At 58.7% G+C, this 25689-nt stretch overlaps 2 protein-coding genes across 2 annotated transcripts; one reads left to right on the top strand and one right to left on the bottom strand.

Moving 5' to 3' along the window:
- Positions 1-1283: 1283 nt before the first annotated feature.
- Positions 1284-20051, bottom strand: ARHGAP1 (Rho GTPase activating protein 1). Its single transcript, XM_004708341.3, has 13 exons — positions 19964-20051; positions 16052-16220; positions 15765-15860; positions 8335-8422; positions 4245-4376; positions 3893-3979; positions 3715-3813; positions 3366-3473; positions 3215-3291; positions 3054-3131; positions 2545-2673; positions 2256-2359; positions 1284-2151 (listed from the first exon to the last, which is right to left on the bottom strand). The coding sequence occupies exons 2-13, from the start codon at positions 16182-16184 to the stop codon at positions 1963-1965; spliced, it is 1320 nt and encodes a 439-aa protein (XP_004708398.1). The 5' UTR covers positions 16185-16220; positions 19964-20051; the 3' UTR covers positions 1284-1962.
- A 363-nt stretch (positions 20052-20414) lies between these two features.
- ZNF408 (zinc finger protein 408) lies at positions 20415-25079 on the top strand. Its single transcript, XM_045290943.1, has 5 exons — positions 20415-20499; positions 20964-21196; positions 22082-22143; positions 22558-22817; positions 23535-25079. Exons 1-5 carry the CDS (start codon positions 20451-20453, stop codon positions 25031-25033), a joined length of 2103 nt encoding a protein of 700 aa, XP_045146878.1. The 5' UTR covers positions 20415-20450; the 3' UTR covers positions 25034-25079.
- Positions 25080-25689: the final 610 nt, after the last annotated feature.

Genomic DNA, 25689 nt, shown 5'->3' with positions numbered 1-25689 from the left:
CAGACAGTCCGGATGGTTCCAGTGTAAGGCTGGCAGGGACACGACAAGGATTCTAATCCTGATGCTCCTCCAGCAACCACTGCTGTTCTTCCTTGCCTGCGTGAGGGAGATAAGCATCTGGAACCTTCTGGGGGCAGAGGACACTGCTCACAGGACAGTGCAGGGGCAGCCAGTCGGACTGCTCCAAGTGCAAAACAGGTGACCGTTCTACCAGAAAGCCTGGGAGATGTCGGAGAGCTGAGCTCACAGGCTCATGAATGACCAAGAACTGGGTGGGGGGAGGGGCTGGGGGACGGTCCTCAGCTCTCTGCTCAGCCACACAAGCCCCATCGGGCCCCAAGTCTCCACACCCCACTTCAGTCAAGCCAGTAGGCAGCTTGCCATCTCCCATTTTTATTGAAATACAAAAACTGTAAACGGTGAAATACATGATTGGTGCGAGGAAGTCATGGAGTAGTGCAGACACTCTGCCTCGGGCCTGTGTGGCAAGCGCAGGAGACCAGAAGCCCGTGAGGCTCCCCAACAAGGGGCCAGGAGCGAAGCTCACTGCACAAAGGAGGTGGGAAGCAGAGTCCAGGGGCAGGGCTGGCTCCAGAGGCCAATAGCACTTCCCAGGCCTCAGGAGGCACCCAGCCAGCGCCCAGACCCCCCTGGCTGGCAGATAGGGCCAGGCTGCTCAAGACAGCCTCCCATGGGACAGGCTCTGGGCAGGATTGGGGGCAGGGCAACTGTGCAGATATCAGGGACAGTGTCCTCAGAGTGGGCCAGAGAGGAATATATTACTGAGGATCACCGCTGGAATGCAGGAGATTAATCATGATGGGAGTCCAGGGTTTATGACCAATAGTAGGGTCCAGGGCCCCCATGAAGAACTACCCCAGTCCCCCAGGCACTAAGTCACCTCTGTTCAGAGCAAGGGCAAGTCTGACTCCATAGACGTGACCACAGCTTACAGGTGAGGACCCATCCAAGTGCGAAGGGAGCTTGTCACTGACGGCCAGAAGCATCCCGTGGAGGGAGAGAGACAGAGAGAGAGAGTGTGTGTGTGTGTAATGGAGAGAGAGAGAGAGTGTGTGTGTGTGTGTAATGGAGAGAGAGAGTGTGTGTGTGTGTGTAATGGAGAGAGTGTGTGTGTGTGTGTAATGGAGAGAGAGTGTGTGTGTGTAATGGAGAGAGTGTGTGTGTGTGTGTGTGTGTGTGTAATGGAGAGAGTGTGTGTGTGTAATGGAGAGAGAGAGTGTGTATGTGTGTGTAATGGAGAGAGAGTGTGTGTGTGTGTAATGGAGAGAGAGAGAGTGTGTGTGTGTGTAATGGAGAGAGAAAGAGAGTGTGTCTGTGTGTGTGTGTGTAATGGAAGCCAGGGTGGCCTTTTCGCACATGCTGCCAGTCCTGGCAGAACCAGGGGGGTTTTGGGAACCCCTGGGGCACTACCCCTTGAAGAAAGTTGGCTGAGCACAGGTGGAAGCAGGCAGGAAGTGGGATCTGACTCCAGGCCAGGCCCTCCCTGGCACTGCGGACCTCCAGGGCTGAACCTGCAAGGCGAGGGGTCATGAGTAGGGTGCTTGCTCCCCAGACTCTGGATGGGGGACTTGTGGACTTGGGCAGAGTGAGGAGCCAGAGCCAGGTGCCTTGCAGGCCAGAGCTATCTGGAAGGCAGGGACTGGTCACCCACCATCGGCAGGACAGAGCGGCAAAGGGGCTGCTGGGGCTGGTTCTCGGCCCGGTTCGGGACCGCTCCTCCAAGGCAGTGACAGGAATAAGGCGGAAGAGGAAAATGTCTGTGGTCCACAACGAGTGGCCTCCAGGGCCATGATGGGGCTGGACGGCGCAGGGAGGAGCCCCACATCAGCGGGCTCCCAGCCCCTTTCTGGCCAGGACCCCCTGCTCCTATTAAGGCTGATGCCAGGAGGAAGAGTCCAAACGGGGGTGTCATAGCCGGGGGCAGGTGGGCGGAGGCGGGGCTCACAGCCCCTTGACGTCGGGGCTGGGGAACAGCTCTCCCTGGTGATCCAGCAGGAATTTGGTGAAGGTGTTAATGGGATTAATGGCCTTGAGGGTGATGGCTGCGTCCTTGGCCCACAGTAGGTTAGGCCCAAAGACCACAGCCAGGTTGGTGTTGGTCATCTTGTTCTGCTCACAGTTGGCAGAAATCTGTGTAGAGAAGGGAGGGGGGTTGCGGCAGGTGGCCCAGGACCCTTTGGGCCACTCGGACCCCAGGGAGCTGCGGGGCAGCAGCCCCTCGGCGGAGGCCTCACCTGCACCAGGAACGCAGTCAGGAAGCGCAGCACCTGGTAGTTCTCCTCAGGCAGCGTCCGGAGGGCCTGCAGCGTCACCTCCACTCGCTGGCTCTCGTCAATGTCTGTGAGGGAACAGGGGCCCGGGTCACAGGGCTGTGTGGGTGGCCAGGCGGGGACCCTCTCGAGCCTGGCTTGGAGACACACCAGCCTTTCCTGCAGATGCTAAGGTCCACAGCCTGCAGGGAGGGTGAGTGTGTGTGAATGGATGGCCAGCCCTGGCCAGAGGAAGGGGAAAAGGGGCACTCACTGAGGAAGCCCACCACGTGGGGGTAGAGGTCAAAGGTGAGCAGGGGCTCCGGAAGCTCCCGGAGAAAGGTCTTGAGGATGACAGCCGGCAGGTGCAGCTCATTGTACTGGTCGAAGTCCACGGGGAGCCCTGTAGGGGAGGGGAGAGGGCACTGCCAGTGGGGAGGGGCTCTCCTACTGGGACACCAGCAACCCACCCAGGACCACGCAGACCCACCGCCTGAGTTCCTCTTCAGCCACCACACATGCCCCGTGCCCCCGCCTCTGTGACGGCTGCAGGTTCAGGTCACTGGGCAGCTAGGTCCCCAGGTACACTTGTCAGCCTTCCCATCGAACCAGGGGCTGGCAACCTACGTGATGAGGGGACAGGCCTGGGCACCCAGGCAGGAACTGGACCTGTTTGATGCCAACTGCCCAGAGACCCAGCAGGGGTGGCATCTGGGAGCCCCGTTTTCAGGGCTGGGGCACAGAGCACCCCCACGGCTGACCCGGCCGCTCAGGCACACTCACCCATGTTGTACTTCTGCTGCACTTCCCGCACAACCTGGGTGCTAGCCGACCTCCGGAAAATCCCCTCGGTGTCCAGAGCTGGGAAGGGCAGGGCAGGGCTCAGTCAGGGTGTCCGGTGCTGCCCCGGGGGACCTGGCTGGGTGGGGGAGGCAGCCACTCACCGTGGGCCTGTAAGTAGGCGATGGTCTCACGCAGCACGAGTGGAATGGGTTCCTGCTCCGGGCTCTTCTCCTGGAGGCTGCGGGAGCAGGGCGGGGCGGTGAGGGGATGCAGCGCCCCCGGGCCCAGGCTGCCCACCTCGCCCATACTCACTGCTGCAATGAGACCCCGAACTGCTGGTTGGGCAGAGGAGGCCGTGGCGGCATGGGCTTGGGGGCTGTTGCCGGGCTCTTCTGGGTGGATTTAAGGAAGTCATCATACCTAGGGAAGCAGACTGGGGGTCAGGGTTCCCTGGACTCTGAAGTCACCATGGCCGGACCCCTCCACGCACCCTCGGGACAATCCATACGTCAGGAAACTGTCTTCAGCGGCACTCTGACCCCGAGAGCCGTTCCCGTAAGGACCACGCTCACTTCCTCTAGTGGCCCCTGTCCCCTGGGCCAGCTGGCGGGCTGGCTGGGCACTCGCCCACTCCCCCCACCCCCACCCCACCCCGGCTCACTTCAGCACTTGACGAGGGATCCCCAGCTGCTCCAGCTTCACATGCTCGCTGAGCTCGCTCAGGTAATTCACGTAGAAGATCTTCCGGCCAAACTTGAAGCTGTCGATGGAGGAGCAGGGGTCAGGGTCGGGTGCCCTCTGCGGCCTCTCGGATGGCGAGCCCTGGGCCGGCCGCTCACCTGATTAGGGGCTTGAAGAGGATGAGCAGGGTCTTGATGAACATGGTGGGGTGCACGATGTACAGGGCCTTGATGTTCTTCTTGTACCTGCGGAGCAGTGTGGACGCTGGGGCAGGGCCCACCTTCCAGAGGAAGGGACAGAGACTCGGGGAGATCAGGTCGCAGAGGGTGTAAGCAGAGGAACTTGGGGCTTAAGCTCACGTTACTCCGACTTCAGACTCAGGGTTTACCCAAGTGGGGACATCACATGGGCAAAGTTCCTGCTGCGTGGAGGGCAGCCCAGAAGCTGCCCGAGCCACGTTCCTGCCACTCCCCACCCCCCCATGGCGCCCAGCCCCGTGCCCTGACCCACTTGCGGTCAAACTCGCGGTAGGCGTCCCGGAGCCAGCTGAGGGAGGGCTTGTTGTCGCTGGTCAGGCCGTGGTGCAGGTAGAGCAGCGTGTAGTCACTCTCCACGTACTGGTCCAGGGTGTGCTTCAGGTACCTGCTCAGAGGGAAGTCCGCTCAGCCGGGGCCTGGGGAGGGAAGGCAGACACCCTCCCAGAGCACAGCCACCCCGGCGGCCGCAGAGTTCTCACTGTGTAGGCTGTGAAGAGGCCCCGAGTGGTGGCCAGGCCGGCCTAAGAACAACTTTGCTTTTTGAGACTAGGAGTCAAGGGACCAGGACTCTAAGCCGGGGCCTCTCCCCTGCTGTTGCCGTTATGTGCCACCAAGGCGGTTCCGACCCATATGCACAACAGACCCAAACACTGCCCGGTCCTGCACCATCCCCACCATGTTCCCGTCCCATCCCCCCGCGCCCCCCCTCCCCCGTGCCCATCCATCTCGTGGCGGGCCTTCCACTTTCACTGCCGCTGCACTTGACCCAACACGCGAGCCTCCGCCAGGGACAGCTCTCTCCCAACAAAGGTTGCAGGGAAAATGGGAAGGGCGTTTCCCCGCAGAGGGCGGCCCTGAGGCGTCAGTGTTGATGCTTCACGCACCCAACCCTCCTCCGACCATGAGAGGGATGCTCCCGCACTGGACAAGTGAGAACCCACGCGGCTCAGAGGCCACACGGTGTGTGGAGGGCTCTGGAGGTGAGCCTTGGCAACCCGAAGTAATCACCGCACTGTGGGTGGGGGCTCTGCTTTGCTGCTCAGTCATGGGGCTGCCTTACCCCTCCCATCTCACAACGGGGTACCCACAGTACCACACATCACACCGTACCCCAAGGCCCCCAGCCGGAGGGGAGAAGTATGGATAGAATACACCGAATTTCAGAAAGGGAGGGGAGTCCAGTGTGAAGCCAGTTTCCGGGGAGTGGTTGCCAGGCAGCTCAGAGACTCTGCAGAGCCCCACCCAGCCTGGGACAGGCAGGAATGCCAAGGACCTTGGGGGCGGGGGGGGGGGGGGGGGGGGGGGGGGGGGGGGGGGGGGGGGGGCCTCACCCAGGAAAACACAGGAGCATTGGACCGGGTGCCCAGCTACAACCAGACTTAAGCTGAGGCCTGGGCAGGGGCCAGTGCTGGGTTAGCACCATTGCCTGGCCGCAATGCACCTTCTGCAGTTAGCACTGTGGCCCCCCCACCCCGTACACGCAACACTGTGCTTCCCATTGTACATGCAGCAACCACTGTCGTGAGAACCGGCCCTCAGCACCCGCTGCCGGGTCTATGGCCTTCAGAGGCCAATAAAGTGATGTCTCTCTGGAGCTACAAATGTACTGAACATCGACCCTGTAACAAAGCCTAGGAACGTATCCCTTTTCCCTCGGCGCACACAATACAAGCGACCCCTGGGGCTGGTCAGCTCAATCCTGGGAGCACTGAACTTGGGGCTTTCTCCAGAGACCCAGTCCATCTGGGGGGGTGACTGGAGGGATGGCGGCCACCTCTCGGGCAAAGTGACTGAGCGAACAGGAGGGGGTGGGTGACAAGCTGTGTCTGCATGAATTCTATGCCAGTGAGGTGTCTGCTAAAGGAGGTTTCAGAAGGGTAGATCATTCTCAGAAGAGGAGGCCGGACGCCGTTCGGAGGCTCCGCAGAGCTGAGCATGTGCCGGAGAGAAAGGGGAGGACAGGTGACGTCACCGTGCTCCTCTAGGAGCCCTGGTGGTGCACTCGGCTACTTCAGGAAAGGCCGGCAGTTGGGACTCAGCCACCCTTCCCTCCTGTGGAAGACAGCCCCAGGGATGGTCCCCCGTGGGTGACCAGCCTGGGCACCCCTCCTCTGGCCACTAGGGTTGCTAAGCACACAAGGATGCTTTTCTTTAGAGCTACCTTGTGTCTCTAAAATTTCAAAATTTTAAATACTTAAAAAAAAAAGGAATATAGCAGCATTTCCTGTACATCACAAACCAACCCAAACCGGCTGCCGCTGAGCCAATTCTGCCCCGTGGTGACCTCGTGAGCCTCGAAGCAGGGCTGTGCCTGTAGGGGTTTCCCAGAGGGCAGCCAGGCCTTTCTTCCACATTGTCTCCGGGTGGACTCGAGGGTTCAGCCTGGGCGCTCCCCACGGATTCTCAGGGGCTGTCCTCGCCTAGTGCCCATGGCTGGTGAAGGAGCAAGTTCTTATTTTCTTAGGGCTCTTCAGGGGCTTGCCCCAAAGCACAGGGCAGAGCTGCAGTTTATTGGCCAGCAGATGCCAAGCCTCAGCCCTAGGGGTGCTGGGGAAAGCCAGCTGCCTGAAGCCAGGGGTGTGATGGGGAGGAGAAAAGGGGGTGAGCCCAGGAAGGGGTGGAGAACGAAGAGGGGTGCAGCCTCTCTCAGCAAGCTGTCTCCCAGAAAACCAGGTGCTTTCCCACCCCTTGTGTCTGGCTTCCTCCTTCTGGGAATGCTATCTGGCTCGGAGTCTATCACCTGTGATGTCACCGGCGGTAACCAGGGAGAGGCGTGACCTAGCTGGCCCCAGGGCACAGCTACAGAACAAGTGCTGTGTGACAGCACTGTGGGCAGTTCAGAAAACCAAGGGCAAGAAGCCCCAGGCCAAGACTGGGGCGACTCAGCTTCCGGAGCCCCCCCGCCCCCCCAGCCCATGACAAGCTGAGATGCCAGTGGCTGGTACGTTGGCACGCGCGAGCGCACGCGCGCGCGCACACACACACAGAGAGCCATGCAGGATCCCAAGACCTGGGGGTGTCAGGGCAGGAAAAGTTTAAATTGGGGGGGGGTGTCTTTTGCACAGCGCAAGAAATACATGTGCTGGGGTAACGTTAAGCACTATGAGGTTGTGGCCCTGCCTGTGAGGAATTCATCACACACTGAGGGCTGGCCCAAGCTCCGGACAGGGACGGCACTCTGTCCTCAGAGCCTGGCCCAGTGCTGCTCTGTAACAACAGTAACTAACGGAGGCCGACAGGAGTCGCCATACACACTTCAGCATTAAACCAACGTTGGGTTTGGTTCAGCAGCTCTCCAGACCCACCAGAGGTAGGACATCTACGGGCTGACAGAGTCCAGATAAGTGCCGAAATCATCGGTACCATATTTATCTGACCACAGAACACGACGACTACTCGCATAAGAGATGAACAACAGCAACCATACCAGATGCACCGCAGAACCCAGCACTCATATACCTGGCCGAGTCCTGGTGGCGTAGTGGACTAGAGGTTGAATGCGTGACCTGAAGGTCAGCAGTTTGAACCCCCCAATGGCTCCTTGAGAGAGAGCTGAAGCGGTCTGTCCCCACACCCAAAGGGGCAGTCCTGTCCTACGGGGCTGCTCCATGTCACATGGCCTTACTGGCCGTGAGTTTGCTCTGCTTACTTTCCCAAAGGAGTCCTGGGCACTGAGGGATAAGCGCACTGCTCACCACAAGGCCAGTGATTTGAACCCACCAGGAGCGAGATGAGGCTGCCTGCTCCGGTCAAGATTCACTCCCGGCTCTGGCAACCCTACGCAGAGGGTCGCTGGAAGTCGGCGTCAGCTTGATGGCAGTGGGCGGGCTGTTTGTCAAAGCATGTTCAGGTACAGTCTCTCACACCTGTGAGGCAGGTGGCAGTAGCCTCGGGTGCCGTCCAGTCACACGGGCCAACCCACACTGGCCATGTGACAGAGGGAATGCTTCCCCACAGGGCTCACGGATCTCAGATGAGCAGCGGCTGGATGACTCTGAACCGCAAATCTCTCAGCTAGCGATGACTGTTTGTTATTACACCTTTCAAAAGCTAAGGAGCCTGGTGGCAGAGTGGTTGCGCATTGGGCTGCTAACTGCAAGGTCAGCAGTTCAAAACCACCAGCCGTCCCATGGGAGAAAGATGGAGCTTTCTACTCCTGTAAACAGATATAATCTCAGAAGCTCAGGGGTAGTTCTGTCCTGTCCAAAAGGCTCGCTATGAGTTGCCATCGACTGGATGGCAGTGAGGGTCTAGGTCTCAGACCTAGACCCGGGATTACCCACAAACCCAGTGTTGAGAAGGGTGGAGGTCTCTGGGATCCGATCACTCCCACCACTACTCACCCCAGAAGCTTGCTGTGGTCCAGCTGGTGGCTGGGGGGCATTCGGCAGGCACTGAACACAATGATCTTCCGCCCATACTTGTCATCGCCTAGTACAGAGACAGACGAGAGAGAGAGGTAAGAGAGGGCCTGGGGGTTGGTGTGGGGTGGCATCTAGCACCAGGGCTAGAGGGGCCCAAGACGGCAGGCCTCTGGGCAGCCTCCTGCCCTCACGGTGCCACAGGAGGAGGAGGAACAGGTTGGGGAACCTCAGGACACCGAGGGAGAAATTAAATACAGATGTGATTTTGAAAAGAGTGTCGCCCACCAAAGCACTTGAATCTTGTCAAACGGCCATCAGAATCAGCCCGGCTATTCCACGAGCACCCCGCCCGGCCCGCGTGTATGCCTGACAGCGGCACAGGGAGCTGCCACCAAGGGAAGCCGGAGGCCGCAGGGAAAATCACCTCATCACTCACCAGGCTGCTGTGTGCGCGCGCACGTGCCCGTGTGAGAGGGAGGGAGGGGGCGAGAGAGAAAGAGATGAATATAGTTGTACCAAAATATGTGCCATTTCCAGTCTGACCGGTCGTTTTTACTTTGATTGCTAGAATTATTGAACAGACTTGCTGGTCAACCTTCCTTGTTCAGGATATTCTTACAAACCTGGAGCTCGGGGGAGTCTGGGATTCGGGGAAATGCTTACAGGGGTGGGACCACTCAGGATGTTTGTCCAAACAAGTCAAAGTGGCTGGGTGGCTGGTTCTGCCATGTAACACAGCAGGGGTTCTGGGGAAATGCCACACTCCCAGAGCGATCAGCTCTCCCAGGGTCGGCATGGACCCGTGAGGACAAGGCCTCCCTCCCTTCCCATGTCCCAGGAGCCTTCGCATGAATTACCTCCAGAGGCAGAGGCACCCGCTCCTCATCGCCTCTGCTTGGCAGGCAAACAAAAGGACTACTTCCATAGCCCAGGAAACGAGAGCGGAGCTGATCTCACCACCTTTGAGGACGGACTGCCCACTCCACACTGAGTCTCCCTCCCATTCGATAAACCACAACCCTGGGTCTGTCTTATGCTAGTCAACTGGCATTACACAGGTCTTAGAGCTGGTGAGCAGTGCCTGGGCCTCAAAAGCTTATGAGCAGCCATCAAAGATAAACTGCTGGGCTTTCGTTGTCTGGAGCAGAGAGAGAGAGACCCAAGAATCAGAGAAGGAAGCAGACGGCAGGGCTGCCTCCATGAGCCACTGCTGGAGACCGGAGGAACTAGATGGTGCCCGGCTATCCCTCTGGACACAGAGGTCCTGATAGAAAGAGGAACAGAGTGGGAGACAAGAGCCCTAACTTCTGAGAGAATCCAGACTTCCAGGACCTCCTACGGCTGGAGGACTTCCTGAGACTACAGCCCTGAGTTATTCTTCAAACACTGGTCAAAACTATCATCAGAGTCTCCTCTAACCTAAGTAACAGATTAACTCAGAAAGTGAAAATGACATATTCCTTAAAGAAACAACAAAAAAGCTCTCTATCAGACCAAGCAGACTACAGTTACTCTGAAACAGAAGGACAGGGGGCGGGGAGTTTGAGAAGAGAAACCAGGAGGATGTGGAAAGGGAGTGCAGTGTGTGCCTGATATCACGGACACATCTAGAAACTGCTGAGTGGGCATGGGCTTCACTGCGTCCACTTTCAATAAAAATAAAACATGGAAAACAAACAAAACCCAAGCTTTGGCCTGGATGCTCCTCCTTGGTCGGAGACTTAACCCAGGAGTCCAGGTTTTTCCACAGAGCTTGCCAAGGCCCTGACCTTTGTCTCTAGGACTGGGGCAAGGCTCAGAGGAGGGGCTGAAAGAGGCTTCTGGAATGTGGGCAGGGTGACCTCAGGCCCTGCAGGCTGGGCTTGGACAGTTTAACGTCTCCCTCCCAACAATGTGACTACCAGGTCTCTGTCCTTGAAGCCCTCCACTGAGACCCCAAACAGTGCCTGGTCCTAACTAGGGCCCCCCAAGGGCTTGCCGGGTCATGGTCTAAGACCCAGGCCACCACGCCCACAAGAGGCCCTACCCTCCCCTCTGAAACCACTCGGACCCTCAGTCTGGAGAATTATCAACCCGGGAACCCCTGGGTGGTGCGGACGGTGAACAGAGGTGTCTGATAATACAATGGAGGGTGGGCCCTTGGAGGAAAGGCGCCTGGTGACCAACCTTCCAAAAACCAACCACTCCAAACTCAGGCGCAGCTCGGGGACACTCCACAGGCCACAGCCACTGGCTGGCTTTTGTTCGATTTTGGTCTCCCACCTCTACTGTCCTAAATCCTACTCTGGTCCTAAGCGCACCCCCAGATCCGCTCTTCTCGGCTCCCAAGGCCGTCAATTCCGTGCCGAAAGCCCCTGCTCACACCGGCCGGGTTTCAGCTTCTGCACTTCCCACTTCCTCATACCGGACCCATCTTTATTTTAGATGTTTACATGCGAACTTCTATAAATACTTAAGACTCAACCCAGAAACCTGCACCCTCTCCTCCCCTCAGACAGGGCAGCTGTCCCTTCCCGTGGGTCCCAGCACACATGGGGACCCACACCTGTCCTGACCATCGTATATAATTAGATGCGAGGGGGTGCTGATGCGCCGGTCTCCTCTACTGGCTTGTGAGCTGCCGGAAGACAGGGACCACATGCATGCCAGCCACCTATGACTCCCATGCCCAGCACAGGCACTGGCCTAGGTCACCACGAGCATGGCAGGGTGGGCCCGGTCCTGTGCCCCAGATCCTTCCTCATGATCTCACTCAGGTTGAGGTCTGGGGTAGAGAGCCCCCCAAGCCATCTGCAAAGGTGCAGCAATTCCCCAGCAGGTCTATTTTGGGGATCTGGTGCCATGTGGTCTTTCACACCGGAGAATGGATCTGGCACGCTGGAGGGCGGGGTATGGAGGGAGGGTGTTTCTGGGGCCACATGCCTGCTCTGATTCCCCTTCCACCAACTCTGATGGGGACAAAGAGGTCACGGTGGCAGAGGCAAGGCCAGGCTGGAGGGAAAAGTAGGAGGGGGTGGGGGGAAGAGGAGGGCCTCAGAGGACCCTTCCCATCCCTGCCCCTCAACAGTGAGGCCTCATTTCACAGGCCGCCTTGTGGGCAGATTTGAGGGCTTAGAAAACCCAAGCACACACCCCCACTGCCATGGGCCTAGTTCCCACGCAGCCAGCCCGGCCATGTAAAGATGAAGGGGCAAGGGGCCGGGGGCCCAGGGCTCCCTCTCCCAGCTGGCCAGGAAAAAAGATCCAACAGCCCCTTGCAGTAGAGACAGTTCTGGCTCCGAGTGGTGCTGTCGGTCAGAGAACTGCCCCCTGGGGGTTCGAGGTGGTCCTCTTTCTCCTGTGGAGCAGCTGGTGGATTTGAACCACTGACCTTTCGGTTAACAGTATGCACCAGGGCTTGGCAGGCCCTCCCCCAAAGCAAACCTGTACCACCGAGTCGATTCTGACTCATCTGGACCCTAAAGGTTGGAGCAGAAGTGCCCTGCAGGGTTTCCCAGGCTCTCCTTGACAGGAGCAGAAGCCTTCTCTCTCTCCAGGAGAGCCGCTGGTGGGCCCCAACCACTGATCTCACAGGTGGCAGCCCTCGGTTGAATCCATGGCACCACCAGGGACCTTTTTCCAGCTGCCTACAAAACACCCTCACTGACATCCAGTCAGTACCGATTCATAGTGGCCCTACAGGGCAGGGTAGAACTTGCCCATGAGTTTCCCAGACTGTAACTCTTTAGGGACGTTGAAAGCCCTGTTTACTCCCTCTATGGGGGCTGCTGGTTTCAAACGGCTGATCTTTCGGACTGCGGCCCAATGTGTAGCCACTAGCTGACCTCTCACTGCCCCTGGCAGTGCAGACTCAGAGCAACCCCCTGGGGGTTTCCGAGGCGATGTTTCTCCCTTGAAGTTACTGGTGGTTTTGAACTGCTGACCCTGCAGATCACAGCCCAATGCTTAGCTGCTACACCACTATGGTAGTTACAAAATCTGGTGTCAATTTGAGTGTAGGGGTGGAGTCTAGCTTGTCAATTCGGAGATAGTCAATGAGACCTCTGTGTGGGCATGGCCTTCTCCTGAGAATTCTGGGAATTCCTGGATTTTTCCTGCTTGGAGTTAGGAGACACTTCTCTCTGCTCATTCCCCTGGAGGACACTGTACTGACAAGACACCTGGAACCAGGCTAGAGCCCGTAGCTGGAGAGGCCACGTGAAGACCCCTGGCAGCGCTGAGATGCTTACAGCGCCACTGGGTCCAAAGACTTTCCACCCACTGGCTGTGATTGCCCTGCATGCGGCATCGCTGCATGTACTTCGTGAGTCTGAAGAAGACGTTATAGATCGGTATTGGACAAATGGGCTAATGTCGGAATTATAGGCTTGGACTGGACTGGGTTGGGATACTTTCTTCATGTATAATTTCCCTTTATATAAAACTCTCCCTTATACATGAGTGTCTATGCATTTGTTTCTCTAGTCTACCCGGACTAGTCTAGCTACCCACCACAGCTCCCTCTCGCTGCCCCCACCCCTCCGCCCTTGTCAATGGTCAACTTTGGGTTTGCAAGCAGAGCCTCCGAATGGACACAACTGCTTCTGACAATCCCCCAGAGCCTTCCCTGAGGGGCTGGTGAATGGCTTTAGGCCTGTCTTACTGGACAGAAAGCTCCTTAAAGAAGCGACTGCGTGACCTGCCTCATGAACTGCCCAGTGCCGGTTCCAAAGGGGCACCAACAGCTGGGGAAATGGAATGAAAGATCGTGGGACTTTTCCACAAACTTTCTGAAGTCCCCACGTAAATGCATGTTGGATGAACCAGGACAGGGGTGGCAGGAGGGACCATGGGGGTGGGGGTGGGGAGATTGGATGACTAGATTCCCAGACAGGTGAAACAGAAGCACACGGGCAATTCTAGGGCCCCGGCCTCCCGCCCCTGCTAAAACAGAGGGTCCCAACCCCTCGGTAGCCAGGCAGGGTGAATGCAGCATGGGACACCCTTCCCCACAATCCTCCAGAGCAGTGGGGGAGAGTACTGGCTGCATTCCCCAGATACCAGTCAGAACTCTCCTGGGGTGGCCAGTGGCGGGGGTGGGGGGTGGGGGCTAATCAGCCACGTTCCAGCCTCTCCAGCTGCCACCACTTGGGAAACGCTGCCCGGCCACGCCCACAACCTGCTGAACATGCCAGGGATGTCCCCACCCCCACCCCACTCCACCCCCACAAGGCAGGCTTGCAGGAGCCAATTGTCAGGCAGTCTGCAAGCTGGTTGACATGACACTCCTGGGAGCTTGCAGTCGGCCATGGGAGACTGACAAATGCTACAAATAGTGCCCCACCCCTTTTTCATTCAGAAGACCCAACTGGCAAACATTGACTGGCGGGCCACTGCAAAGCTTAACCAGGGAACATGCCAGCCAATGCCAGCCAGGGAAGCAGGCTCTGAAGGAGTGAGGGCACCATGCCAGGAAGCAGGCTCGAGGGTGTCACCATGGTCTCATCAAGCAGGACAATCAGCGGGGCACCATGCCAGCCTTCTGCGTTTGGGCTGGAGAGGCCAGTGCCAGGCCGGGCCACTGCACACAGCTGGGCACAGCATGAGGTGGGGTGGGCACATGGCCCTCTGTCCCCAGGAGCCAAGTTCCCTTTGGACTCAGGGCCTGTCCCCACAGAGCCTCCACCCTGTTATAAACATTTCTCCCAGGTGCCACCAGCTCCTTGTGGCAAGTAAGCTGGCCCACCTGGCCTCCACCAAGCAGCCCCTCCTGATCAACAAGCCCCACCCCCACCCTGGTTGGAAGCCAATCACAGCGAGCCTGAAGGACACACCTACCTGGCTGGGCCCCCTCAGGCGCCTCACACCCTGGGAAAACAGAGACAATTCGCAGCTAGGCTGGCTGAGGCAGAGGGGCACCCAAGGAGGAGGAACCAGCCTCACTGCTCTGCCTCCGGATGTGACCTCATGGGCCAGGATGATGGCAAGGTGGGACGCCTTCAAATCAGACATCCCACACCCCACCAGGTCCACCTCTGGAGCACTGAGGCTGGAAAGTTCTGGCCCTTCCCTGACCCTTGGTCTATGGACATACTGCCAGGACAGAACTCTCAGGAAGAGTGAGAGGGGCCAAAGCTCAGAGCCCTGGGCCAGACCAGGCCAGGGCAGACCACCAGGCCAGGCCAGGCCCAGACCAGGGCAGGGCAGACCAGGCCAGGCCCAGACCAGGGCAGGGCAGACCAAGGCAGGACAGGCCCAGACCAGGGCAGGGCAGACCAGGCCCAGACCAGGGCAGGGCAGACCCAGGCCAGGTCAGGCCCAGGCCAGACCAGGGCAGGGCAGGCCCAGACCAAGACAGGCCTAGACCAGGCCAGGCCCAGGCCAGACTAGGGCAGGCCAGACCAGGGCAGGCCCCAGGATCACGGGCAGGCCCTGGGACCACAGGCACTGTGGAAAGGCCTCTGATTCTCTGGCAAGCCTCCAACTGCCCTGCCCCTCCCTGAGGCCAAAGTCTGGGAGAGAAGGCACTTCCTTCTGGCTTCTTCCAGGACCCTCACGGCACTGTACAGAGGGCCCCTGGCCCACCCGCTGCCTCAGAACAGTGCTGCCAACAGCAGCCTGAGCTCACCAGCAAAGACAGATCACTACCAAGGAAAAGACAAAACCGAGGCCAAACCCACTGCCACCCAGTTCATCTGGCCTCCTGTCAGCCCCAGGAGGGTTTGCATCTGTCCGTCTTCACGGAAACAGACAGCCCCACCTTGCTCCCTCAGAGAGGCTGGTGGCTTTGAACCACCAACCTAGACGTTGGCAGCACGACCTCACCCGCCACACAGCAGCGCTCCTGGGGGAAAGATGAAGGAGAGGACCACTTCGAGTTCCTCCTCGAACGAGGGGGCCTTGAGAGCAGGTGCTGCTCACTGCGACCCTCCCTGCTTCCACTTTCCTCTGGGGCTTGTCTCAGGAACAGGAGGGTGGGGCTCACCGAGGCAGCACCCCCTTCCCAGCCAGCTCGCCCATCTTCAGGGAGCCTAACACCTCTCGTGAGCCTCCTCACCTCTAGGAGACATCCTCCGAGGTGGGTTCCCCACGTGGGACAGGCCTCTGCCCTCCCGGGAACTGCTGGGGCGGCAAGGTTGACAGCAGGTCAGAGGGCAGTAGAGTGGTGAGCGGCCAGGCCAGGCCCTCACACTTGCACACCATCCTCTCGGTGAGCCCAGGAAGAAGACACCCGCACCCAGGGGTCACATTTCTGGTCCAAAGTCATTCCCTTGGTCGTCAAGCAGCAGAGAGATGACATCAAGCCAAGCCGGGGGTCCCCTGCCTCTCCCATACAGGTCAGGATGGGATTCAGCAATCAGTGATTTGAGCACTGGGGCCCCTGTGGGTCCCCAGGGCCAGGAAGCGGGGGGGCCGCTGGCTGAACTCACCTGCCACCTCCACAATCTGGTGCCGGGCAATGTCGTAGTAGGGGTCATCCCACTTCAGGTGTGTGGCAGGTTCCGGGGAGCTGCATTTGGAATCATCTGAGGAAACATGTCCCATGGACCAGTCACACCAGGGAGCTGGCACGGCACCCCCACAGATGCAGGCTCTCACACACACCCTGCACTCCGAGACACACACACACACACACACACACACACACACACACACCCTGCACTCTGAGACACACACTCACTCTCTCTCTCTCTCTCTCTCTCTCTGCAGGCACTACCTGACTTGGGGAAGTCTGGCATTTCATCGGAGGGCCAGTTCTTCTCATCAATGGAGGCCAGCTTCAGCTGGTTCAGAGCCTGGCTGGGGTCGTCCACGGTTATGTCGTCCTGCAGCTCCGACAGCGGGTCCATGGCCAGCCTGCTCCCCCACAGAACCAGAGGAGAGAACTGGCAGGGGGAAGAGGGAAGGTCACTGACAACTTCCTTCCAGCCCCCATCATTGCCACAGCAAGCCTCCTCCATCCAAACCCCCGGCCCCAGCTTCCTGTCCCCTGACCCTCCGTCCCAGTTCCTCAGTGTTCCTCATCCCTGCCAACCGCTCTGCGCTGCCCTGGCTTCTCCTGGCTCCACAGTTCAGGCCTGGTGCCAGAGAAGGCAGCTGGGGCAGAGAGTGGCATGGCTCAGCGCCTCCAGCTGGCCACGCGAGCCGTGCCAGGCCCTGCGCTGCCCACTACCCAGCTGGCTTAGCCAGGCAGCCCTGGATGCCAAGAGTACAGGGCCCCATTCCTCTCCTTAGGGGTCCGGAACGCCAGAAGCTTCCGAGGACCCTGCCGAGACAGAGACAGAGACAGAGAGAGAGAGAAAGAAGAAGACGACGACGACGATGCAGATGCAGACGCAGAAATCTTGCAAGAATCCAAGGAGCAAAGGGGTGTTCCAGACCCTGGGCTTCAGGCTCTGGTCCTCCATCCCCTGCTTCTGAGCTGGGGTAGAGAAGGTTCCAGGGAAAAAGGGTCACAGCTGAGAAGCCCCAGGGGCTTACCCCAGCACAGGGGACAGAGTCGGCCTGCTAGTCACAGAGCAGACAATCTGCAGGCCCAGGGGCTCCCAAGTCCACCCCTGATCCTAGCTTCAACGGGGGAAAGGTCTGTGGGCTGCCCTCAGGGTTGGAGGGGCTCGACTGGGAACAGGGGGCGGAGGGGAAGAGAGGAGGAAACTGCAGCCCAGCAGGCAGGACGGAGAAGCGCTGCCCCTCAGGAGGTGGCCGCTTGCAGCTCAGGGCCAGCACCCTGTGCTCTCAGCTCAATGGGACGCGAAGCCCTCTCCCACCACCAGAAGGGTGAAGGGGGACCTTTCAACTCAGCACACTTGGCCAGCCTCAGATACAAAACAGCTTGGAGCCTGCCTGCGTACTTCGGAGTCCACAGAGGGACATATATGGTCAGAGAGTCAGCCGGCAGATGGGGAATGCAGACAAGAGCCTGGGAGGGGGTGGGGAGAAGAGGAAGAGAGACTGTCATAGGACATCCAGACCCTCAACTCCTTAGGGCTCTGCGGCACTGAGACACCCTCTTACATGCGTCACAGCTGAGGAGTCTAGGTGGCAAACTGGCTCTCTGTGCCTAGCAACAGTCACTCTGTTACTGGGGCAACCACCTCAAGTCACTGGGAAAGCTGTTTGCAGCGTCTGAGCCGAAGCTAAGGGAAAACTCTTCTGTCCTCCGCTGCCCCTGCTCACCAACTGCCCGGAGAAGTCTTGTGCCTGCACACAGAGAAATGGCCCGGGCCTATTGGGGAGATCTCGCTCTCTCTCCACGTTTGTTCTCCTGTGCCCCTCACCCCTAAAGCACAACCCCCACTTTCCTCCAACCCTCCAATGCCAGCAGTCCTCAGCCTTTAGGAATCGGTCCCTGATCTATCCACATACATATCTACCCTCCTAGTCAGCCAACCAGCAGGCTGTGAGGGCGGCTCCCCGAGGGGCCAGACCCAGCTCAGAGCCACCCCCACCTCCAGAGCTGAGGCCGTTGCCCTGTCCAGCTGTTCTGCCCGTCTGGATGGCCCCCCGCCCCAGGCTCCTTCAGTCTCCTTCAGTCTCCTTGAGGAGACTTTGGGCAGAGCTGGTGCTTCACACGGTGGAGCTGGAGAACTGACTGAAGAGTCTTGCCTAAGCCCTTCTTGTACCTGGGCCCCAATTTCCTCCTCTACAAAAGCGAGGGCACCTCCCCTGAAACACAATTCCCCACTATTCTAAAATGCTCCTGGCTGAAGTGGACAACAGGATTAGAAGGAGCAGCTGAGACCAGAGAAATGTGCTGGGGGGGTGGGGGGTGGGGGTTGAATTCAATCTCCACCTCTTGCCCAGAAACCCCTCTTCCACTGTGCCTTCTGATGCCCCCACCCCCAGAAGTTCCCTTTGCAGCAATGTTAATCCCAGCTGTCCTTCCCAGCCAGACTGGCCTCTCTTGCTGCCCTCCGACCCACAGCTGTTGACATCTCTGAGCTGTGATGAAAACTAGCCCAACCTAAGTGGTGAAAGGGGTGTCTAAGAGCCGGCTACCCACAAGCTCTACTCCAATCTGTGAAAAAACACTCCGCATTCTGATCAGAATTTTTCCCAAACTATCTACCTTTACAAAAAAAGAGATGTTTTCATAAACTTTTTATTGTGCATTAGGTGAGGGTTTCCATACAGATCAGATCATCATGTTTACAATCAACAACTTAGCCCTCCCAATGGCTTGCTCCGTTTCCCCTTTTTTTTTAACCGACCCCCCCATCTTCCTCTTGTTGGATATTGTCTTCCTCTTCACTCATGTCAACACCTGTCTACCTTCTCGCCTGTTACTTCTCCTGCCCTCGCTTCCCCTGACAACCATCAAAGTCTGACAAAAATCTCTTAAGAACCGCTTTAGACAGAAGTTCTAAAGTGGAGAAAGCCCCGAGCCTCTCTGATGAAACGAGTGAACTCTTCCCATAAGGAAATCAACATACAATGGAATCTTGCATGCAACAATTTTCTGGGATTCACAGCTACTTTGAGGGTCCAGGGCCTCTTCAGAATAATGCCTGGCTCGCAGTTAATGCTCATTAATACTTGCTGCTTGTCTGCCTCAATCTATTCAGTGCCTAAGTGGCAAACCAAACCCAAACCCAAACTCACTGTCATCGAGTTGATGCCAACTCACAGCGACCCCACTGGACCGAGTAAAACTGCCCCTGTGGGTTTCCAAGACTGTAACTCTTGACGAGATAAGAAAGCAAGGTCTTTCTCCTGAGGAGGGAGCGGCTGGTGTTTCCACCTGCCCACCTTTCAGTTAGCAGCCCAACACATACCCACTAGGCCACCAAGGCACCGCGAAAAAGGCCCAACATTGGCTGAGGTTCTACAAGGCACCAGGAAATGCACAAATAGCTCTTTTAACTTCACAACCACACGGTCTGGCCAGTACTAAATGAGCTCACTTTGAGGTTTGAGGGACGTGGGGATCGGGGCTGGGGGGATATCAGTAAAGTACTTTTGATCATACAGCCAAGCAAGAGCCTGCAAATTTAACCCACAGGAGTCGGCGGTGGTCTGCAGGTAAACAATTCTCTAATTGAAGCACTGAGGCCGATCTCAAAGTTCAGCTAGAAGATCTGAGGCCAATGAAAGCCTCTGGGTTCAGACCAGAGGCAGCAACTTGACATGGAATTGCCGGGGCCGTGGAATTGTCCTCCAGAGGGCGGGCGGCAGCGGCTCCGGACTGCAACCCCCCAAATCCCCCAGTACAACTACAATCACGTTTGCACAGGTATTCACCGTCAACCAATCCCAGATCGGGTGTCACTACCCCATTTCACAGATGAAGTAATTGAGATGGAAACGTGGCCTAATCATTGGCAGGGTGAAACCCTCCTCCAATCTCTTCTTCAAAATGTTTGTCGGCTCTGAACGGGAAAGACTCCCCCTCCCACGGGCTTGCTTCCAGACGACGCTGGGGCCAGGGGAGAGCCGGAGCAAGGCAGCCGGAGAGGAGCAGCGGAAGCCCGGCCCGCAGGCCACAACCCACCTTCGAACCCCCTTCTCAAATATACTGGGGTCCTCCCCCATCGAACCCTATCCCTTCGAACCCCCGGCCAGCTTCTTTCCTTTCCCCACCCCTACCCACGCCCGAAGAGACCCCCCCGCCCCACGCCCAGCCGCTCACCGCGCCCGGGCACTGCTCCCTCTGCCACGCCTGTCAAAGCTCGGCAAACATCCGGCTCCGCCGTAGACCGGGAACCGCCCCCTCCCTGTCCCTCCAGGCCACACTCCCCCACCACTTCCGCCATTCCTCTACTCCACTTCCGGCCCGTCGTCCGGGCCAAGCCAGAGCCCCGCCCACTTCCGGACTGTGCCCGCCTCGGGGGCTACAGCATAACTGTCCGAGTCCTCTCGCCCAACAGGTGGCTGAAAATAATAGTTCCACCTCCCTGCTACTCGAATTAACGGCCTCTCTCCGGTTTCTTACCCTCGCATTGTCCTCGCACAGATTTTGCTTCATAAGTGCTCCCACACTCCCGGTCCTGTGTCCCAAGGAGGTCTGACTCTTCGGATCCTTTTGCTCGGAGAAAGGTTGGCTGCCAAGGACGGTTTCCGAGAGGAGCGGAGAAGACGGCGCTCACTTCCGGCGGCGTGTGGGTGGCTGGCCCGTGATGGAAGAGGCGGAGGAGTTTCTCTCGACTGGAAGGAGATCGGAGCCCGGCAAGTGCCCTACGAAGTCAGCGGCCCACGGCGCCGTCCTGAATGGAACTAACGCCATTTGGTTGCCTCTCGCTCCCCGTCCTTGTCCCTCCTGTGCCCTCAGAGCCCACCTCCCGACTTGTTAGACCCTCTAAACTCCCCTAGATTCCTCCCGGGGAGCCCTGGTGGGGTTAAGCCGCGACCTGTCCATCTACAGGTCAGTGATATGAACCCTGCAGGACACAGCGGAGGCTGTTTGCTCTCATAAAGATTTACAGCCTCGGCACCCCCTCGGAGTTCTACGGGGTCCTGTAGGGTCGTCTGAGTCGGAATCGACTCCACAGCAGGGGGGTTCGTTTTTTGATCGCCAGAACCTTACAAATCCCTCCGATCTCTGAGGCCTTGCTGGACTGGCAGCTGCCTCCAGCACCTCGCCCCGCACCCAGGCCCTCCGCTGCTCGCTCAGTCTCCCCTTGTGTCTGCAGTCCCTGTGCCGCCTCCGCTCCCCGAGTCCGCATGGAGCCTCCCGTGGGAGCCAGCGCCAGCCAGCCCAGCTCTAAGGAACCTCCCCCGGGGCTTGGCCCTTGGCCCTTCCCTCGTCCACGAGCAGCGTTTGGGGATCTGGTGTGTTGGGGAGCCCTTGCAGCCGGGACAGCATTGGGGACCGCTGGAAGAAAAGTCGGTGTCGGAGCAGCGCGAGGAAAACCAGCCTGAGGAGGTATTGAGAGATGGGACGTTTCCTCGCCGTGATTGGAACCTCGAGGACTTTCAGACATTCTCTGATAACTCTTCAGCCAGGCAGGGTGTTTCCAACACAACATGTTTGTGTTCTCTGCAGGGCAGCCTCACACCCTCGTTAGGAACTGAGCGGGAAAACTGTTAGTAACAACTCTGGGTTAGCAATGTATTAGCAATGACAAAATCCACAGGGTTGAGGCATTACAAAGGCATGGGTCAATTAATTACCAGGCTTGTCACCGTGTTATTTGGTTGCCCGGTTAAGGAATTTATAAAATAAAGGAATTAATGTCAGCCTCTGAATTATTAGGGAGACAAAGATAAAGGAGCCCTGTTGACACAGTGAGGTCTTGACTCTGCTGCCTAATGGATTTCAACTCTTAGGACTCTACCCAGTCCTGCAAGACTGGGTAGAGAAGTAGACAGCTTTGTCTTTCTCCCACTGAGCAGCTGCTGGCTTTGAACTGCTGCCTTGGGGTTTGCAGCCCAGCAGGTAACCACTACCCCACCTGGTGATCTGCTCCCATAAAGATTACAGCCTAGAAAGCCCTATAGGGCAGTTCTCCGTCACATGAGGTCACTATGAGTCCCTTGTGACAGCACTTGATAACAGGTGAGAGAATGCCACGAAAGGTCTCATTGGTTCACAAGTGTGGCAAAGGTTGGTTTGCCTGTTCCTGCCTCTTAACTTTCTACTTACGTACTCACTGACAGGCTAGATTGAGTTCCACTTCCTGTTCTCCGCACCGTGAAAGGGAGGTGAAGGCTCAGTGTTTACTAACGCAGACTCTCCATTAGAGAGCCCAGAGGCCATGCGAGCCCCCCTCAAACACATGTGAGGAGGACTTCTATTGGTTTGTTTCAGGACCTGTCCCGAGACCCCTGGCGAGACATCTGCGCCTGCGAGCGGAGTTCAGGTTGGACCAGGTAAGCGACAGGAGCAGACGTAGTGAAGGTTGTGCCTTTGAAGCTGCTGCTCTTTGTGACTTGAGGACTCTTGGTGGCACAGTGATTAAAACGGTCAGCTGCGAACCAGAAGGTCGGCAGTTCGATCCCACTATCCATTCCCTGGGAGAATGATGTGGTTGTCTGCTCCCGTAAAGATTTGCAGCCTAGGATACCCCATGAGGCAGTTCGGCTCTGCCTTCCAGGGTCCCTGTGAGTCAGAGTCAACTCTGTTAGGGGGGTTACATGGTGCTTGTGGCAATAGGACCTGAAGCTTTTGGTTCAAGTTTTCCAAAGGCGTGGGGTCCCTCAGGGCTCGGGCTGCCTGGGTGCTGGGGTTCTCAGGGAAGCCCTGGACAGACGGGTACTTGCTCTAGCTCTTGCTCTGCTTTGCAGTTTGGTGCAGCGAGGCAGGCGGGAGAGTGAGGGCAATGTAGCCCCTGTTCGGATCAGCGCCAAGCTCCACCTGCAGGTGTGCCGGCTGGTGCGGCCGGGCCTTGAGCTGCTGTTGCTGCTGCCCCGCGGGCCTCCCTCTGAGCCCTCACCCCCCACCTCGCCCAGCCCAGAGGAAGGACAAGCCAGGACTACGCCAGTAACAGAAGTGGTGCAACAGGAGAGACCCCACGCAGGGGAAGGTGCAGCAGATCCCTCCACAGGTAGGTGTGAAATGCTGTGCCAACAAGTGGACACCCAAACAACTCCTGCTAAGCGAAGGTCCCGGGTTTGTAGCCGAATGTGAGCGAGCACTGCTGAGGCTCAGCTTTTCTAAGGGGAAAGGGCAGCGTTGAGATTTTTGAAGGCTGGTTTCCCGTGGGTCTCTCGATGAGGGTAGCAATGAAGACATGCATGTTCAGGCTTGGTAGGCTCAACAAGGCTAGGCTTGTCAGGCAGGGTGTGGGCTAGCTATCATCCGCTGGGTCTTTGGGGAGTCATTTGTAAGAGCTTCTGGAAGAACAAGGTCATCTGACAAGGACATTGAGCTGCACGCAGAGATGCCGGCCTCTTAGGCTTCTTCTCTGGGGTGCCCTTGTTTCACGGGGGAGCGGGGGTCGTTCCTGACTCACATCCTTAAGTGGGTACCTCCAGGGGCAGCAGGATGGGCCCTCTGAGATGGCCTTATACTAGGGATGATGCTCATCATGGCCAGGCACCCGGGTTTCCAGGCCTGCTGCCCCAGAGGCCCCTGAGGCTGGAGAGTGCTGGATATGGTGTGTGGGTCCTGCGTCCAGGAAGACCCTGGTGTCGTTGCTGCTGTCCAGGTCAGGGCTGGGCTGGAGAAGACCCATGTCCCCCTGCTGGAGAAGACTCCCTGCTGACACCACCGTCAGCACCTACTACCAAGTCCTAACCCCAGCACCACCCTTGCCTTGCAGGTCTCAGCCACAAAGGGCACCCTGGCCTCCAGGCAGAGTGCTCTGTGAGCTCGGAAAGTACTCCCCAAGCCCAGGGCCACCTTGCCAGGAGCAGCCAGCTAGCTGGCTTACTGCTTCATGCCGAGAGTGTGGACCAGGAGGACCTGCCCCCAAGCCAGACATCACCCGAACCTCCGAGCAGCCCGCCCATCCAGCAGGACCCTGGGAGAAGTGACAGCAGCTCCCCCTCTTCTCCCAGGGATGTCCAGGTTCATGTGGCCCAGAAATGCGCTAGCCCCAGCAAGCAGCGAGCCCCTAGAGCCAAGACCTCCATGCCCCCAAATCACCAAGCCAAAGAGCCCCAGCACACAGTGCCCCTGCGGGCACCCCTGGCTGGGCTGGCAGGCAGCCCTGCAAAGCAGGGGCGCCGGTACCCGTGTGGGGAGTGTGGTAAGGCATTCCTGCAGCGGTGCCACCTGAAGAAGCACGCCTTCGTGCACACGGGCCACAAGCCCTTCCTGTGCACAGAGTGTGGCAAGAGCTACAGCTCCGAGGAGAGCTTCAAAGCCCACACGTTGGGCCACCGCGGGCTGCGGCCCTTCCCCTGCGCCCAGTGCGACAAGGCCTACGGCACCCGGCGCGACCTCAGGGAGCACCAGGTGGTACACTCGGGTGCCCGGCCCTTTGCCTGTGACCAGTGTGGCAAGGCCTTTGCCCGCCGGCCCTCCCTGCGGCTGCACCGCAAGACCCACCAGCTGTCCTCAGCCCCTGCGCCGTGCCCGTGCCCAGTGTGTGGGCGGCGCCTGGCCAGCCCCGGCTCCCTGCGGAACCACATGCGGCTGCACACTGGGGAGAAGCCCTTCTTGTGCCCACACTGCGGCCGGGCATTCCGCCAGCGGGGCAACCTGCGTGGGCACCTGCGTCTGCACACAGGGGAGCGCCCGTACTGCTGCCCGCACTGTGCCGAAGCCTTCCCCCAGCTGCCCGAGCTGCGGCGCCACCTCATCTCGCACACCGGTGAGGCCCACCTGTGCCCCGTGTGCGGGAAGGCCCTCCGAGACCCCCACACGCTGCGGGCGCACGAGCGCCTCCACTCAGGCGAGAGGCCCTTCGTGTGCCCCCAGTGTGGCCGGACCTACCCCCTGGCCACCAAGCTGCGGCGCCACCTCAAGTCCCACCTGGCAGACAAGCCCTACCGCTGCCCCACCTGTGGCATGGGCTACACCCTCCCGCAGAGCCTCAAGCGGCATCAGCTCAGCCACCAGCCTGCCGTACCCGCTGCCCCCGCCGAAGCCACTGTGGTGCTGCTGCAGGCCGGGCCTGAGCTGCTGGACCCGGACCCCCAGCAGGCAGCCTCCCCGGCCCGAGACCTCATGGAAGTCACCGTTTCTGAGAGCCCGGGCAAGGGCTGTGTGGCGCTGGGGGAGCCGGGCCCCACCCACAGCCTGGTGCTCCTCCCCAAGGACGCGGGCTTTAGTGCCTGGGCGGCGGAAGTGGTGGCGCTGCACACGGGCACCTGAGCCCCGGAGCCCCACAGGGTGCCTCATAAAGACAGTTGGCTTCCCAGCACCTGAGCCTGTGCGTCTTTTTCCTGCGAGGCTTCCTGCCCAGGACCAGAGGCTCCCGGGGAAGCAGCTCAAGGCTTTGCCTCCCAAGACCCTGGCCGGCACAAACGGTTGGTGTTCAGCCACAAGCCCAAAGCTTGACAGTTCAACCTGCCCCCCTCTTTCTGAGAAGAAAGGCCCGGTGATCTTTTTCCTGAAAGTCACAGCTTCAAAACCCCTTGGGCTCGGTCTGCTCAGCACAGTGAGCCACAACCAACCCGACAGCAACTGGCTGATCGGTGGGAATCTCAAAGCCAACACCACCACCGTCCGTTCCTGCTCGCAGCAACCTTGGAGGACCCTATAGGTCAGGGAGAACCGACACTGTAACTTTACGGGAGGAGAAAGCCTGTCTTTCTTAACCCCAGAGCGGTTGGTGGGCTCAAACCTCTGGCCTTGCAGTTAACAGCCGTGTGTAGCCCGTTAGGTCACCAGGGTTCCCTTGTTCACAGGTGGAGGGCCGCCAGATTGCCACCGAGGCTATACGGGGGGTAAGACTGGTTTGGAATGAAAAATCTTTCCAGACTTCCAGCAGCACCGCCCCTTCCCAAGGGACTAGACAGTGACACCCA

Source organism: Echinops telfairi, unplaced genomic scaffold, assembly GCF_000313985.2.
Source record: "Echinops telfairi isolate 266 unplaced genomic scaffold, ASM31398v2 ScPeMD7_60;HRSCAF=208, whole genome shotgun sequence".
NCBI classification, from domain to species: domain Eukaryota; kingdom Metazoa; phylum Chordata; class Mammalia; order Afrosoricida; family Tenrecidae; genus Echinops; species Echinops telfairi.
Note: the sequence above shows the minus strand (reverse complement) of the source record. Positions and strands in the feature narration are given on the sequence as shown.